The sequence below is a fragment of the Patiria miniata genome, unplaced genomic scaffold (genome assembly GCF_015706575.1).
Source record: "Patiria miniata isolate m_02_andy unplaced genomic scaffold, ASM1570657v1 HiC_scaffold_19, whole genome shotgun sequence".
Lineage (NCBI taxonomy): Eukaryota > Metazoa > Echinodermata > Asteroidea > Valvatida > Asterinidae > Patiria > Patiria miniata.
The window spans coordinates 4849951-4864199 of record NW_024037057.1 but is presented as its reverse complement, the minus strand read 5'-3'; the positions used below and the strand labels follow the sequence as shown (position 1 = coordinate 4864199).

The following is a 14249-nucleotide window of genomic DNA, read 5'->3' as shown; positions in this document are numbered from 1 at the left end:
CGCTAAGAGAAGGGGTTTGCCTCAGTGTTTCTGGTCTCCTGTATAAACTCCCACGTGGAGTATTTAGGAGACGAACCAACCAAGAACATGGCACGATTATGACAACTGTACAAAGCACAGGTAGTGACCATTACGCCATTTGATGAAAGAACTTGTGGTTATTTTACACAAAAATAAGTCCTGTTGTCTAGTATATATATTGAATGCTTCGAGTGGTGTAGTAAAACTAGCCTCCCGAGGTGATCCATGGACATTTTATTTTCCCGAGGCGAAGCTGAGGGAAAATAGAATGGTCCATGGATCACCGAGGGAGGCTAGTTTTACTTCACCACGAGATAAAGCATTCAATATTTGTTTTATAACACTCCACCCACAGATTCTGCTTGGTGTTAATATCTTAAATTATTTAAATCTGAACACGGTTGAAATAAACTTCAATTTCAATACAAAATTGATGGAAAATGTATTTCTCTCTTCGAAACTACCCCTTCACGATATGTTTGAACCCAAGTCTGCGGCGCGCTCTCTTTGGAACAATACACGCTACGCGCAACGCGCAAGGCGCACACCAGCATCCATTTGCACACAAATACCGCGCTGTGGAAATAGTACTTTGGTTGCCAATGGTATAGTACTTTGGTTGCTATGCGCATAGTACTTTTGGCAGTGCACAGAAAGATAGCAAAATTAGAAAGTAACATGTGACTCGCTCTCGGCCAATCAAGACACAGAATCTGTGGGTGAGGTGTTATAATTTACGATGACACGAAATGGATGCTCACCAAATGCTTGTCTACTGCAATGGTAGCCGATCATGGGAAAACTGGACGGTCACGTGGTACTTTGCCGTCTTATGATCTGACCCAATAGCTCTCTCAAATGACGTCATTTCCTACAGACCAGCCACGTGCATCGGCATTTTAAGCGTCAACTTGCATAACGCACATTGGCCGCATTGTTATATCGAACACATTTCGAGCAATAAGAGCGCATGTTTGGAACATGTTCAACACTGCACAATGCGTGCTTGATTGCGTAAAATATGCAGTTCTCCTACAGAGATGGCCATCTTTAAAGAGGTTGTGGAATGCTCGAAGACATTTCCGTCATTTTTGGGGTATATGTAGCCTAAGGTGTGATGAAATAAAAACGACTATTGTTTCTGTCATGAAATGAGTACAAAGGGTTCTTTTGAGAGCTATTTTTTCAGGTCCTGTTTCGACCCGAACGTGCAATTTGTGTAAAAGTCGTCGTTGCGGGCAGCAAACAAAATACAGTAAATCGTGACGTAATAAACAGGACTCGTTTATGCTACTCTGCATCGGGAGTCCTGTTTATTACGTCACGATTTACTGTGTTTTGTTTGCTGCCCGCATCGACGACTTTTACACAAATTGCACGTTCGGGTCGAAACAGGCATGACAGGACTTGAAAAACAGCTCTCAAAAATACCTTTTGTACTCATTTTATGACAGAAACAATAGTCGTTTTTATTTCATCACATCTTAGGCTACATATACCCGAAAAATGACGAAATGTCTTCGAGCATTCCACAACCTCTTTAAGAGAGACCTATAACATTATAACATTCAGGCCACACTCGCTTTTCGTCGGCACGCAACATCAAACCAAACGTGACTTGAAGTTCCACTTACGTAATAGAAGGAAGCTTGCTGGATGGCGATCTGTCCGAAGTTCCAAGTGGAGCCCTGGTTGCCCGACAGCTTCCAGACCGTGTCGGTGGTGGGGCCCTGCTCCCGTTTGACGGCCAGTTCGCCCGCGTTGGATCCCTTCATGTAGTACCAGAACGTCAGGCAGCGGAGGGTGGAGGGATCTGCCACTCCGCTCTGGTACCTGGTCAAGTAGGCCTCATTATTAGCCTGGGCGTTGGCTGCGTCTAGGTAGATGTACCAGCCTGGGTGGAGGGAGAACCGAGACAAGTTTTGAAAAACAAAAAAAATCAACAAATTTATTAAAATTGCAAGAAATCACATGTGATGCCATCGAGCTAAATGAGTCATTTGTCGACCCTGGTCAATTTTTTTTTTTTTTACAAATTTGAAAAGAGCACAATCTCGGCATTTCTGCTGTGAAAACCGCATGCTGGTACCATTTCTAGTTCAAAAATTATGGAAGTCCGATCACCAAGAGATGTGATGAAGTGATGTGATGAAGTGGCCCTATTTTGAACTGAATCTCCACATGAAATTTCCCGACAAACGACTCATTTAGCTTGATTGCATCAGGTGACCGGCTCCACAAAAAAGTATTAAATCCCGCTGTGCATTATTGTATAATGGCCCACTGAGGAAGAAAATTTCGTCAAAATGTGATTTTCATTTTTTTTGTCATAAATGACAACTTTATCGCCGCAGTTTCAGCTTTCATTCACAGAAATGTTGATTTTGATGAATAAAGTGGGGAAAACATGATTATTTTGTATGCATCTTTTTGCTGTTCTGAAACAGAGCCAGCTATTTCCAAGCCTGTTTTCTCAGTTGTGTAATTTGAACTCCAAGGAAGAGTATTTAATATGCAAATACGTCATATCTCCAGAACGGGAGGGGCTATGGAGCTCTATTATACACCAAATGAAAGCTTACGTTGTGGGCTTTCCAACGATGTATATAACCCAATTACACTTTTTTGTGACATAATTCCCTTCTTTTGTGGAGCGGGTCACAATATTAGGGCAAACACTATTGGTATGTCAACTTTACTTAACAAGTTTGCAGTAGATATGACACACATGGCAATATTTGAACTGTGAGTTGGTACACAAACTCATGGCTTGACAACATATTTATTTGGCACTGGGCCAACCCATATTTGGCGTAATGCCAAAAAAAGGAAGAAATTGTAGGAGAGGGTATATATACACCTAGATTGACAATTCGCTGTGTTTGAAGTTAGGACAATCCTTATTTGGCATCACGCCAAAACAGGGAAAAGCTACATGAGAAAAGGCATGAATACCTCAGTTGACCATACATTTGGCACTGGGCCAAACCTTATCTGGCACCATGCCAAAAAAAGTAAAAACTGTAGGAGAAAGCATCTGGGTTGACAGTACACTCTGCTTAGCACTAGGCCAACCCTCACATGTCAAAAAGAAAGTTTTGGAAAAAGCATGAACACCTGGGTTGGTAACATATCTTTTTGGCACTGGGCCAACCCTTACTTGGCACCATGCCCAAAAAATTAAGAACTTTATACAGGAGAAGGCATGAACACCTGGATTGGCAATGTATCTTTTTGGCACTGGGCCAACCCTTATTTGGCACCATGCCAAAAATGAGGAAGCATGAACACCTAGGTTGGTAACATATCATTTTGGCACTGGGCCAACCCTTTCTTGGCACCATGCCAAAAAATGAAGAACTTTATATTGGAGAAGGCATGAACACCTGGGTTGGCAATGTATCTTTTTGGCATAGATGGCATCATGCCAAAATTGACAATAGATACATGTACCAATTTGGCACTGGGCCAACCATGTTTTGGCACAATCCCCCCCCCCCCCCCAACAAAAAGTTAGTAAACTCGGCGACTCTAACCGGTGTTATTGCGGGTCGTGTGGTCTTTGTCAGGTCCACTTCCAGAGGCTCCAGTTTTTACCAGCCAATCGAGTTGGTCGATGGAATCCTGGAACCAACCGCACAAGTCGTTGTTTTCAAAGCTGCAATCCCCTGAGAACAAAAATAAACAACAACAAAAACAACAGGTGTCAAGGCATTCTAAAATTACTACACGACCTAAGAATTAAGAACATTTGTCAGGCTTTTATTTCACAAATTTTCCAAGATGTATTTTGATCATCCATGGTTTGAAAACTTTTCGGATTTTTTTTTTTCCAGCTGTGCAGCTGATTTTGGAGGAGCACTGTGACAAGGTCTTGGGCCCAACCTCGTCCCCAGTGCTTACTTTATTTCCAACCGCGTTTCCAATAGTAAACCCTGGATAGGAAACTTTCTTCCTGTATCCTGATTGGATACCGCAATTGGCTAGTAATGGATTTTTATCGTGTACTTGGTGCTATATATTCACAACGTGCAGTACGTGTTTTCGCGATCATTCGTCCACGCCTTCTCGAAAATACTAATTTCCTTTCCAATTTGCTCATATTAATATGAAATATGATACTGCATGTTGTCTCGATAAGATCGTAACAGTTTGATTTCAAAAATCGTGTTTTCGTAACTCACACCGTGCTCGCGCTGCTACGAATTGACACTGTTTTTACCCCCGACACCGCATACAAAAACAAACGCTAATGTGTAACGCATATCCAGGCACCAGACTGTTCCTCATTTGCATACGTGTGCAAAAATCTTGCACATGCAAATGATCCAATACCAGGGTGAGAGAGCAGGTAGTGGTGGGCGCGTACTGCTCGACACCCTGGGGACGAGGTTGTCTTAGGCCAGACCTTGTGTTGTTTATGTTCAGCCATGCATGTTTATGCTCAGACATTTAGGCCTTTATTATACTTGAAATCCTCCGCACTGCTCCAGGATGTCACTGGTTCTGCCCCAACATATTGACAGCGATTGCTGGAGGATTTTGCAGGATTGAGGTTGCGATTTTGCAAGATTGAGGGAATTAGGGTTAGGCCCAAAAAAAAAATATTTGGTCTCTGGTCAGACCAAAGTTCCGGAATTGACGCGGGGATGCGGCTTTTTTTTTTTTTGGCTTTTTTTTTCCTTCAAGCTTGGATTGTACAGACAAGGTGGGGTACTATTTTGCATTTTTGGTGTCCTCATGTACATTGGTGTCCTCCAAAATTGGCTTTAGTGCTCTCGATCATTTGCCTTTTGCAATTTCCCATTCCTTGGTGCTCTTTGGTAAAAAAAAATTGAGCAGGTGCGGCAATAGAGGGCGCTGTTGGAGCTACCGCAGAACATTTTGTAAAAAAAAAGAAGATTGACGCGCATTATTAAAATCGACGCGCGCGCTGACCAGAGACCGACTTATTTTTTTTTTGGCCTTAACGATAACAATAATAGTACATGTACCGTGAGTCTGGCAGGCTCCGGTCACAACGCGCAGATCGTCGATCGCGATAACGGCCAAGGAGGTCCCGCCCACGGTGGCCTCAAACACCACCTGGTAATCCAGCGACGTGGAGGCCGACATGCGCGCGATCAACCACTTGTCGTCCTGGTTACCACTCCGCGTCCAATCAGGGATCTGCTTGGTGACGTCGCCGCCTTGCTCCACGATGTAGATGTTGAGCGTGCCCACGTTGGCGCCGTACATGTAGAAGTACATCTCCAGGCACTCGCCGTTTGTGGCGGGGAAAGAAGGAGTGGCTAGGCGGGCCACGTCGTTGACTTGGCGGTTTTGGGAGTCGATGTACATGTAGTAGCCTGCGGGAAAGACACAAAGAAATATGTATGACCTGAAGCTTTGCACGGCAGATGAGATCAAGTTGAAAGATTGCGGGTAACACCATGTGGAAAGTAATCTCTTCCTGGTAGAAGTGTGGTTCTGAAAAGAACCGGTTGGTTGAGTGTAGAACTCGACGTTTCGGACAGTGTACTCTGTCCATCCTCAGGAGGGTGAGAGAGAAATATGTCCTGAAGCTCTGCATAGTTTTACTCATGGGCTCCGATCACAACTACCCCCTGAATGGTACGAAAGGGGTCGTCTCGTGTCAAATCACACCCAAAAATAAAAGTTTAAACCCTACCCTCCTCAAATTGGTTTGTACTATAGTGTATGGGCTAATTCCGGCTAAAAAAAGCTGAAACTGTAACTTTCATCGCCATCGGACCAACTTTTCGCACTATCACCCGCCATTAGTATCAAGATGTTGATGCAAAAAGATCCACGATGTTATTTTATCTGTAGGCTTGGTTTTGCCACATATTTGTGGATAGTCACTTTAACCGGTTCGCGCCGGATCATTTTTGGCAAAAATTTCGATTTTCGATAAAAGGCAAAATATAGCAGCCAACATCTGATATACAGCCAAATGCCACAAATACTGATTCGCAAGAGTCATTTTAGCAGTATTTGTACGATATTTTTGGCCGTAACTTCATATTTTTCAACACTCCGGGGTGTGCAATGGAGCATAAATTGCAGAAATAGGCCGTACGGCACAGCGGCCAATTCAAGATCAACACAAGGGGCGCCTCCACAGACTTCCCGGATTTTGTGTTTGTGTGTACAAAAGACACAAGGGATTAGCATGTTTAGACGTCACCCGGAGGCAAGTCGGGGCATGCTTGAAGTTTTAACCCGTCAGCCGCGCCTGTGTATAAAAACAGCCAGTATGTATGTTAACTGTTACATGTTAACCGTGTTAATGTTAACCGTGTTAACTTAACACGGTTAACATTAACACGGTTAACATGGTTAACACTGTGAATTTGTTAAAGGCATGCTGAATTTAGTCTCTGTTCATCGTATTTCAATCAGCCCCAATGTCAATATTTGAATATTTGAATATTCGATATATCATCCAGGTTTGAATAATTGAATACTGAATAATTTATAAGCACAATATGACCCACCTGCGGCCGTGTTAGTGGTGTGGTCAATCTTAGGCCCCGTATTGCCGGACGAGGCCGGCCCTTTTGTCCTTTTCCAGTTGAAGTTGTCGGATTGGTCTTGGATGAAACCGCAGATGGTGGGGTCCTCAAAGTCGCACTCCCGCTGCGAGGGAATGGTGCCAGGGGTGGGCGTTATCACCACTGCAAAGAGAAAAAAAAATTGACTAGAACGGCGAAGCCGCCATGGCTCGCTGTCCAAGGCAGGAAGGGAGGCTGAAGGTAGGGTTGAGGATGGGCATGATGGAAGGGGATCAGGATTCTTGTTGATGTGCCTAGGTGTAGGGGTCAGTTTTTAAATGTCAACATAAAAAGTTAACAGATTACCTAATAAGGGTCATTCCATGCCAACTCAACAAATGTTGCACACCATCACCTCTTGGATTTTTTTCTTTTTTGGTGTACTGAAAGATACTTAGGAGAAATGCAAATTCTGAAAATTTGGGGTCTCTACGACTTTTCGTTCTTGCGCAACAGCATTTTGAAATTTGAGGTGGGCGGGGCCAAAAGTGCGTCGCGTCACGAAATTCAATGTTTAAAGGGCCATATATTTAAAACTATACACCCCAGACATTTCAAACTTGGTAATCTGGGCTATTTTTTGCTGTAGATTTCAAATATTTTAACAGAAAGAAAGTAGCTTGTTTCATTTTTAAGTTAAAGGGGCCCCCAAATGGCCCAAAACTCATCTGGACCAATGTTCGGGGGGGTGTAAGTCAAAAATTGAAAATATTTTTTCACCAATTTTTTTGCCTGTAATAGCCCCCAAGTGAAACTACTTTCATGTAAAATCTTACACTTATATTAACTTCATTGAATGAGATATAGCCCTTGCAAAAAGCAAATTTCTTATTTTTACGATAACTTGACCCCCCCAAAAACCAACGTCAGACATTCCGCCCCAAATTTTGCTTCACATATGTTTGAGGTTGGTCCTTAGTGAAGTCCTCTGAAAAGTTTCATGTTGGTGTCTAAATGTCTTCAGTGGATAGCTGGGCTTTATAATGAGTCTATATCTTACGATGCTGCAGGTTCCGTAACATACAAGTACATGTACATTGTACCAAGAATAACAGCAGTCGGTACATAAAGAATAAGTTGGGTATGAAACTTAGCTTACATTTGTACATGTAGACTTTTGATCAGTTGATATAATTGTTTACAGTTTCACAGGTGAAATTATGCATTCCTTGTGATGTAGTTTTGATGAAGTTGAATGAGTTGCATGATGGTTGGCTCACTATGTTTGTATTGCCTTCCACCACTATGTAGAAGTTCTGCTGTTGGTACGCAACACAACACATCAACAAATGGAATGTTACATTTATCTTCTCTTTGTGGCCAATAGAGAGTATTTGTTGATTCCGTCCTGTACATGAAGCGGACATACACATCCTCATGAAGTTGTGATACATCTTCTACAATAGCAATGTACCAAACATCATCATAGACCACACAAACATATTTTCCTGGGTTGAGGTCAGCTGCTACAATTGGTGCATGATGAGTTTCCTGCATGAACTAGAATCCCCTTATCCATAATGAAAACTAAGATCATCAGGTTAAAACCATAGACCCTTTACTCAAACTGAATCACTTCTCTTTGGTTCAGGTTAGTGCTATACTATGCTGTGCAAGTGAGAACTGGTTATATTAAATGTATACATGACATGCATGCTGTGTGATGAGCACATGGAAAGAATAAGACTCTCAAGTCATTTAACCTAATTTGCATATAATGCACACATAGGTCTACAAGCAACTGTTTATTGAGCAGGAAATGGGTAGTCTTGACCCAAGTCTATCAACAGTCTATCAACAGGGATTTTGTTGTGCTGGTTCCATAAAATACAAGTACATGTACATGTACTTGTATGTTACGGAACCTGCAGCATAGTAAGATATAGACTCTTTATAAAGCCCAGCTATCCACTGAAGACATTTAGACACCAACATGAAACTTTTCAGAGGACTTCACTAAGGACCAACCTCAAACATATGTGAAGCAAAATTTGGGGCGGAATGTCTGACGTTGGTTTTTGGGGGGGTCAAGTTATCGTAAAAATAAGAAATTTGCTTTTTGCAAGGGCTATATCTCATTCAATGAAGTTAATATAAGTGTAAGATTTTACATGAAAGTAGTTTCACTTGGGGGCTATTACAGGCAAAAAAATTGGTGAAAAAAATATTTTCAATTTTTGACTTACACCCCCCCGAACATTGGTCCAGATGAGTTTTGGGCCATTTTGGGGCCCCTTTAACTTAAAAATGAAACAAGCTACTTTCTTTCTGTTAAAATATTTGAAATCTACAGCAAAAAATAGCCCAGATTACCAAGTTTGAAATGTCTGGGGTGTATAGTTTTAAATATATGGCCCTTTAAACATTGAATTTCGTGACGCGACGCACTTTTGGCCCCGCCCACCTCAAATTTCAAAATGCTGTTGCGCAAGAACGAAAAGTCGTAGAGACCCCAAATTTTCAGAATTTGCATTTCTCCTAAGTATCTTTCAGTACACCAAAAAAGAAAAAAATCCAAGAGGTGATGGTGTGCACCATTTGTTGAGTTGGCATGGAATGACCCATAAATACATATGTATATAGGTTAGCCGTCACTGTATTATGGGGGAGTTTTCCATTGTTAGGGTAATTAGGACCCACTTGTGGATTTTTGCAGCCCCAACAGTGTCTTCTGGTCCCCATACTTGTAGTACCATGGGAAAACTCTTGTGTAGTCGCCACAAATGCAGAACAAGAATGGGTATACATGTACATGTAGACACAGCACCATCACCACCTCCCCCGAACCTTACCCCATCCCAAAACCTTACCCCATCCCCAACCCGCCCCCTCCCCCACCCAACCCCCTACCCACACCCATTCCATCCTCCCCTAACCATCCCCACCCTATCACCTACACATCCCAACCCCACTCAAACTCCAATCCCTATCTCCTTCCCCCTCCCCTGACCCGTACCCTCCCCTACCCCAACCCCCTACACCCACCTACCCTATCTTCCCTTATCTGTCCTTACCCACCCTACACATCCCCATCCTAACCCTTACTCGAATTCCAATATCCCGCCCACCCCATTCCCCCACCCATACATCCCCACCTGACCCCATGCAACCCCTACTCTGATCCCTATATACTGCCCCCTCCCCATATCCAACCCCTACAACCCATCCCTACACATCCCCAACCCAACCCCTACTCCGATCCTATATCCCGCCCCCTGCCCAACCCCCTCCTAACCCAACCCCTATATCCATGCCCATCCTCTCCCTACCTGTCTCTCCCTACCTGTTCCCACCCAACCCCTACAAATCCCCACCCCACCCAAACCCAGTATTCCAACCCCTCTCCCCACCCCAACCCACCCCGCCCCACCCATCCTAGCTCCCCTACTCATCCTACTCACACAAACCCCAACTCCAACCCTATACCCCACCCCACCCCACCCCACCCCACCCCACCCCACCCCACCCCACCCCACCCCACCCCACCCCACCCCACCCCACCCCACCCCACCCCACCCCCACCCACCCCACCCCACCCCACCCCACCCCACCCCACCCCACCCCACCCCACCCCACCCCACCCCACCCCACCCCACCCCACCCCACCCCACCCCACCCCACCCCACCCCACCCCACCCCACCCCACCCCACCCCACCCCACCCCACCCCCACCCCACCCCACCCCACCCCACCCCACCCCACCCCACCCCACCCCACCCCACCCCACCCCACCCCACCCCACCCCACCCCACCCCACCCCACCCCACCCCACCCCACCCCACCCCACCCTCCCCTACCCCATCCCTACTCCAACCCCATCCCTACTCCAACCCCATAAACTAAAAGATCAAACCAGAAGCTCATGCACCTACCCCATTCCTACTCCAACCCCATAAACTAAAAGATCAAACCAGAAGCTCATGCACATCCCCAAATGCATAGTGTACATGTACATGTTATACCGGTATACACACACGTACATGTTATACCAGTATACATGTACATGTAACAATTAAAAACTTTAACATTTCCTTGAATTAAAATTCCTCAATAAAATCATAAAATTTACTGCAATGATATGAACCTAACTGAAGTTATAAAGATGATACATGACAACTGCATTTAATTTTCTTCCCCAAGTTAACTAGAACCAAAAACTTCAACATTTTTATCTGAACGCGGACGGCCGGACAGACGGACAGACGGGCGCCTGGACAGACGGATGGAAATTGGTATTACATAGGCTCGCATCTGCTTCGCAGCTCGCCAAAAATAGAAATTTATTTCTTTTCTTTTCTGAAGAAAAGTAACTTCCCAAGAATTCCAAGTTGAATAGAAGTGTTTTCTACTATTTTCTGAAACACTAGTATACAAATAACGAATGTTTGTGAGTGCGATGGTAAGAATAATTTCATGAGGTGACAGATTGAATGTTCTATTCCACGAGGCGAAGCCGAGTGGAATAGAACATGCAATCTGTCACCGAATGAAATTATTCTTTCCATCGCACGAACGTAAAACATTCGTTATTTGTTTTATACAACACCTGAATAAATTCTCGTCATTTGATTGGTAAATTATAAACTACAATTTGCTTTGATTTTAAAGATGTTGAACTACCCCTTTACGAAAATGTTTGAACCCAACGCTGTAAGGCTGGCTCTTTGGAACAATACGCGCTACGCTGAACGCGCACACCAGCATGCATTTTGCACGCAAATACCGCGTCATGGAACAAGCGCAAAGTGAAACGGTATAACGCATGGGTATAACGCATGGTCGCACCGTGTATTATACCGAATAATAATATGTCACATGATCTACAATTCACCAATCAGATGACGGGGATTTATTCAGGTGTTGTATAATCTAAAATATTGGATTTTCTAAAAGATTATTTTTTACACATGTTTAATACCGTACATCCTGGGAGTGGGACCACAAAAATGGGCCCTACTGGGCCAATTTGTAAAGGCGTGGGATAAAAAGACAGGTATTGGTGGGGATGGGTGGTGGGTTAAGGTGGGAGAGTTTGGGTGGTGGGTTAAGGGGGGAGGGTTTGGGTGGTGGGTTAAGGGGGTGGGTTTGGGTGGTGGGTTAAGGGGGGAGGGTTTGGGTGGTGGGTTAAGGGGGTGGGTTTTGGTGGTGGGTTAAGGGGGAGGGTTTTGGTGGTGGGTTAAGTTGGGAGGGTTTGGGTGGTGGGTTAAGGGGGAGGGTTTAGGTGGTGGATTAAGGGGGAGGGTTTGGGTGGTGGGTTAAGGGGGAGGGTTTGGGTAGTGGGTTAAGGGGGAGGGTTTGGGTGGTGGGTTAAGGGGGGAGGGTTTGGGTGGTGGGTTATTAGGGGGGAGGGTTTGGGTGGTGGGTTATTAGGGGGAGGGTTTGGGTGGTGGGTTAAGGGGGAGGGTTTGGGTGGTGGGTTCAGGGGGAGGGTTTGGGTGGTGGGTTTAAGGGGTAGGGTTTGGGTGGTAGGTTAAGGGGGAGGGTTTAGGTGGTGGATTAAGGGGGAGGGTTTGGGTGGTGGGTTAAGGGGGGGAGGGTTTGGGTAGTGGGTTAAGGGGGAGGGTTTGGGTGGTGGGTTAAGGGGGGAGGGTTTGGGTGGTGGGTTAAGGGGGAGGGTTTGGGTGGTGGGTTAAGGGGGGAGGGTTTGGGTGGTGGGTTAAGGGGGAGGGTTTGGGTGGTGGGTTAAGGGGGAGGGTTGGTTGGTGGGTTAAGGGGGGAGGGTTTGGGTGGTGGGTTAAGAGGGAGGGTTTGGGTGGTGGGTTAAGGTGGAGGGTTTGGGTGGTGGGTTAAGGGGGGAGGGTTTGGGTGGTGGGTTAAGGGGGAGGGTTTGGGTGGTGGGTTAAGGTTGTGAGTTGGTGGGTTCAGGGTGGGGGTGGGAGACAGCACCTGACACCAGGGGACAATGTGGGGAGTGGGGGGAGGTGGGGGGGAAGAAGAAGGGAGCATCACGACCCCTTCAGCCATCACCCCTGACCACGCGCAAGTCTCGTCAGCATACCTTGCGGGCAGTAACCGTCCAAGAGTTCCACGTCATCCAGAGCGATGTCGCTGGTGTCCAGCAAGCCCCGCTGCACCTCCAGGACCATCTTGAAGGGGGTGGTAGGCGATGTCACGTCTAGCGCCGCTTCCAGCCACTGGTCCCCCTTGCTGCCGGACTGCTGGAAGATGGCCGAGCCTAGGTTACCGGCCGCGCCGTCGCTGGACTGGTACACGCGGAGCGAACCTGGTCAGGGAAAAGCAAAACGGAATAGAGTAACGTTTATTATTATTTATATCAGGTTGCCAGTGGTAAAAATAAATCAGCGTATTGTATGCTTTTCGTAAAACGTACCCGGATGACAGCAATAATTTTGATATTGTCCGGCGCGCCCTCATCCAGGCATTTTCGCTGGTGCCCGCACGATCAAGAGCGTAAAAACTCACAGTTGTCAACCACTCAACAGAGCGTAGTGCGCGGTTCCGACGAACACGGAAGCTCACGCAGCGATTACGCAGCGCGGTGCAGGCCACTAATACGCGCACTTATACGTCTTTTGACGCATTGTTGGAAATGGCCTTCTTTCCTTGTTTGCTTCAAAACGACAGCTTGCCAAAAAGAAACATTTTTAGTCCCATTACTATCTTTATCCAAGTATGCTTTTCAACAGTGATTTTGTCAGTTACTTTGTCGATAGGTGCCAAAAATGAACTACTAGCGGAAATTTCCAAGAATGCGTCTTTTGATACATCGCTAGAAATGGCCTTCTTTCATTGTTTTCTTTAAAACAACAGCTTGTCAGAAAGGGTAATTTGAATTTCACAGAGAGTTTAGTCCCATGACTGCCCTGATGGGCCACTTTGGGTCAGGACATACTGGGCGAGCAAAAAAAAACGAAACCCACATGTTGGGACCATTGTTTTAAGGAAGTTCTGCATGTAGCATTTCAAAATCTAGGATATGAAATCCGATTCATAAGTTTTTTTGAGTACAAGAATCATTCAAATCACTCATGTTCTTTTCAAGTTACGGATTATTATTTTAAACACAACCACCGTTTTAAGGTTCTGTCCACGGATCACAAAAAAGTTCAGTGTTCTTTCAGCAAAACAAAAACAAACCACATAGGGATGTGTGTGAATTGTTTTCATTTTGCTGAAAGAACGCACACCTTTTTTGTTGACCGTGGACAGAACTTTAAAATGGTGGTTGTGTGTAAAATTCTGTAACTTGAAAAGTACACGAGTGATTTGAATGATTCTCGTACTTAAAGAAAGCTTTTGAATTGGGCTTTCATGTCCTAGATTTTGAAAGTGCTACATGCAGAACTTCAATAAAACAATAGTCCCGACAAGCACAAAGCGAATACAACCTGATACTTCAAAAGAAACAAGCACCTCACCTGTGAGGGTGCCAAGCACAAAGCGAATACAACCTGATACTTCAAAAGAAACAAACACCTCACCTATGAAGGTGCCAAACATGTGGTACCAGAATCGGACGCATTTCACCCCGGTGGTTGGTGTGATGGTCACGTCCTGACTGACGAGTCGAAGCTTGTCGCTCCAACTCTTCCCGGTGGCCTCCATGAAGGCGTAATAGCCGGCTGTTCAAAGCGCAGGGGGAGCAAAAGAATGTGGTCACTAAAGCCTTTATTGTCCCACCTGTTTCATCACTTAATGCACTGGGGAAGA

General features: G+C 45.2%; 1 protein-coding gene across 1 annotated transcript in view; it reads right to left on the bottom strand.

Annotated features, from left to right (window-relative positions):
• LOC119726055 (MAM and LDL-receptor class A domain-containing protein 1-like) overlaps positions 1 to 14249 on the bottom strand; it is a 196551-nt gene that overhangs the window by 179185 nt on the left and 3117 nt on the right. Inside the window, exons 3-8 of the mRNA XM_038197672.1 lie at positions 14021 to 14161; positions 12577 to 12801; positions 6522 to 6701; positions 5016 to 5369; positions 3558 to 3689; positions 1656 to 1915 (exon numbers count right to left, since the gene is read on the bottom strand). Coding sequence (XP_038053600.1) covers positions 1656 to 1915; positions 3558 to 3689; positions 5016 to 5369; positions 6522 to 6701; positions 12577 to 12801; positions 14021 to 14161 — 1292 coding nt within the window. The remainder of the gene's footprint in view (positions 1 to 1655; positions 1916 to 3557; positions 3690 to 5015; positions 5370 to 6521; positions 6702 to 12576; positions 12802 to 14020; positions 14162 to 14249) is intronic.